Raw genomic sequence first — 2500 nt, 5'->3', positions numbered from 1 at the left:
GGGTGGGGGAACTATATTATGTTTGAAACGAAGGCCCAGGGTCCACCCGAATTTACACCCTTTACCGTCCCTGCGGAGATTGTAGAGGGAGCTTTACTCTGTATCTACCCCCCCTATCCCTGGGAGTGGGGGGGGAGGGTGTAGAGGGAGCATTACCCTGTATCTAACCCCTTGTCCCTGGGAGTGGGGGGGAGGGTGTAGAGGGAGCTTTACTCTGTATCTAACCCCCCTGTCCCTGGGAGTGGGGGGACGGTGTAGAGGGAGCTTTACTCTGTATCTAACCCCCTGTCCCTGAGGATAGTGTAGAGGGAGCTTTACTCTGTATCTAACCCCCCCTGTCCCTGGGAGTGGGTGGGACGGTGTAGAGGGAGCTTTACCCTGTATCTAACCCCCTGTCCCTGGGAGTGGGGGGGACGGTGTAGAGGGAGCTTTACCCTGTCTCTAACCCCCTGTCCCTGGGAGTGGGGGGACGGTGTAGAGGGAGCTGACACTCAGGAGGTGGTTAATGTCGTGTTGAGGTGGAGGGGGTTGGGGACGCGCGGGGGCTCCGCTGTAGAGGGAGCCCCTTGTCTCTCTGGGGCCTGGTAGCCCCCGGCGTCCGGTTCTGCAGCCGCCATCTTGCTGTCCATGGCTTTTGCCCTCCTCAGGGTCTCCTGCACCGTCGTGGACTGCCATCTCTCCCCCTCCTGACCCTCCCCCTCAGCCCCTTCTCTCTCCCCGCCTAGGCCCGAAGCCTGGGCCTGGAGTTGAGAGCCGTCCCCTTCACTGTCTTCTGCTTCGCTGTCTAGGCCCGAAGCCTGGGCCTGGATTTGAGAATGCTCCCTTTTACTCGAGTCTCCTTCACCGTGTAGGCCCGAAGCCTGGGCCTGGATTTGAGAATGCTCCCTTTTACTCGCGTCTCCTTCACCGTGTAGGCCCGAAGCCTGGGCCTGGATTTGAGAATGCTCCCTTTTACTCGAGTCTCCTTCACCGTGTAGGCCCGAAGCCTGGGCCTGGATTTGAGAATGCTCCCTTTTACTCGCGTCTCCTTCACCGTGTAGGCCCGAAGCCTGGGGCTGGATTTGAGAGCCCGCTGCCTCAGTCTCCTCTCCCTTCACGTCTAGGCCCGAAGCCTGGGGCTGGATTTGAGAGCCCTCGTCCTCAGTCTCCTCTCCCTTCACGTCTAGGCCCGAAGCCTGGGGCTGGATTTGAGAGCCCTCCTCTTCACTCCCTTCTCCTTCGTTGGCTAGGCCCGAAGCCTGGAGTCGGGTTGGAGTCTCGGCCCCCCTGGTCCTGCCCTCCCGTCTCAGCCGCCTCTCGATGACCCTTTGGGCCCCGACGATCACGGGCGAGCGGCTGCGGGCCGGGCCCCTCGGGCGACGCAGGGGCCGCTCAATTTTGACCTCCATCGGGGGCTCGGGCTCGGAGTCGGAGCTGCTGGGGTCATCCGGGGGCGAGACCGTCAGGTTCGGGAGGCTACAGAAATGCAGAGGCCGAGAGAGAGTCAGACATAATCCTCAAAGGTGTTGTTGTAACACGGGGTTGTTGTTGTAGTGTGGGGTTGTTGTTGTAGTGCGGGGTTGTTGTTGTAGCGGGGGTGACGGGGTTGTTGTTGTAGTGTGAGACGGGGTTGTTGTTGTAGTGCGGGGTGACAGGGTTGTTGTTGTAGTGTGAGACGGGGTTGTTGTTGTAGTGCGGGGTGACAGGGTTGTTGTTGTAGTGTGTGACGGGGTTGTTGTTGTTGTAGCGGGGGTGTGACGGGGTTGTTGTTGTAGTGCGGGGGGTGACGGGGTTGTTGTTGTAGCGGGGGGTGACGGGGTTGTTGTTGTAGCGGGGGGTGACGGGGTTGTTGTTGTAGTGTGGGGGGTGACGGGATTGTTGTTGTAGCGGTGGGTGACGGGGTTGTTGTTGTAGCGGGGTGTGACGGGGTTGTTGTTGTAGTGCGGGGGTGACGGGGTTGTTGTTGTAGCGGGTGGTGACGGGGTTGTTGTTGTAGTGCGGGGGGTGACGGGGTTGTTGTTGTAGCGGGGGGTGACGGGGTTGTTGTTGTAGCGGGGGTGACGGGGTTGTTGTTGTAGTGCGGGGGGTGACGGGATTGTTGTTGTAGCGGGGGGTGACGGGGTTGTTGTTGTAGCGGGGGTGACGGGGTTGTTGTTGTAGTGCGAGGGGTGACGGGGTTGTTGTTGTAGCGGGGGTGACGGGGTTGTTGTTGTAGCGGGGAGTGACGGGGTTGTTGTTGTAGTGCGGGGGGTGACGGGGTTGTTGTTGTAGCGGGGGGTTACGGGGTTGTTGTTGTAGCGGGGGTGACGGGGTTGTTGTTGTAGCGGGGGTGACGGGGTTGTTGTTGTAGTGCGGGGGGTGACGGGGTTGTTGTTGTAGCGGGGGTTGACGGGGTTGTTGTTGTAGCGGGGGTGACGGGGTTGTTGTTGTAGCGGGGGGTGACGGGGTTGTTGTTGTAGCGGGGGGTGACGGGGTTGTTGTTGTAGCGGGGGTGACGGGGTTGTTGTTGTAGTGCGGGGGG

At 60.6% G+C, this 2500-nt stretch overlaps 1 protein-coding gene across 1 annotated transcript in view; it reads right to left on the bottom strand.

Annotated features, from left to right (window-relative positions):
• Window positions 1-491: 491 nt before the first annotated feature.
• The window catches only part of LOC132813963 (uncharacterized), a 6149-nt gene continuing 4140 nt past the window's right edge, over window positions 492-2500 (bottom strand). The window contains exon 6 of the mRNA XM_060823323.1: window positions 492-1495. Within this exon, the coding sequence (XP_060679306.1) occupies window positions 492-1495 (1004 nt within the window). The remainder of the gene's footprint in view (window positions 1496-2500) is intronic.

The sequence above is a fragment of the Hemiscyllium ocellatum genome, unplaced genomic scaffold, assembly GCF_020745735.1.
Source record: "Hemiscyllium ocellatum isolate sHemOce1 unplaced genomic scaffold, sHemOce1.pat.X.cur. scaffold_578_pat_ctg1, whole genome shotgun sequence".
Taxonomy (NCBI): Eukaryota; Metazoa; Chordata; class Chondrichthyes; order Orectolobiformes; family Hemiscylliidae; genus Hemiscyllium; species Hemiscyllium ocellatum.
Note: the sequence above shows the minus strand (reverse complement) of the source record. Positions and strands in the feature narration are given on the sequence as shown.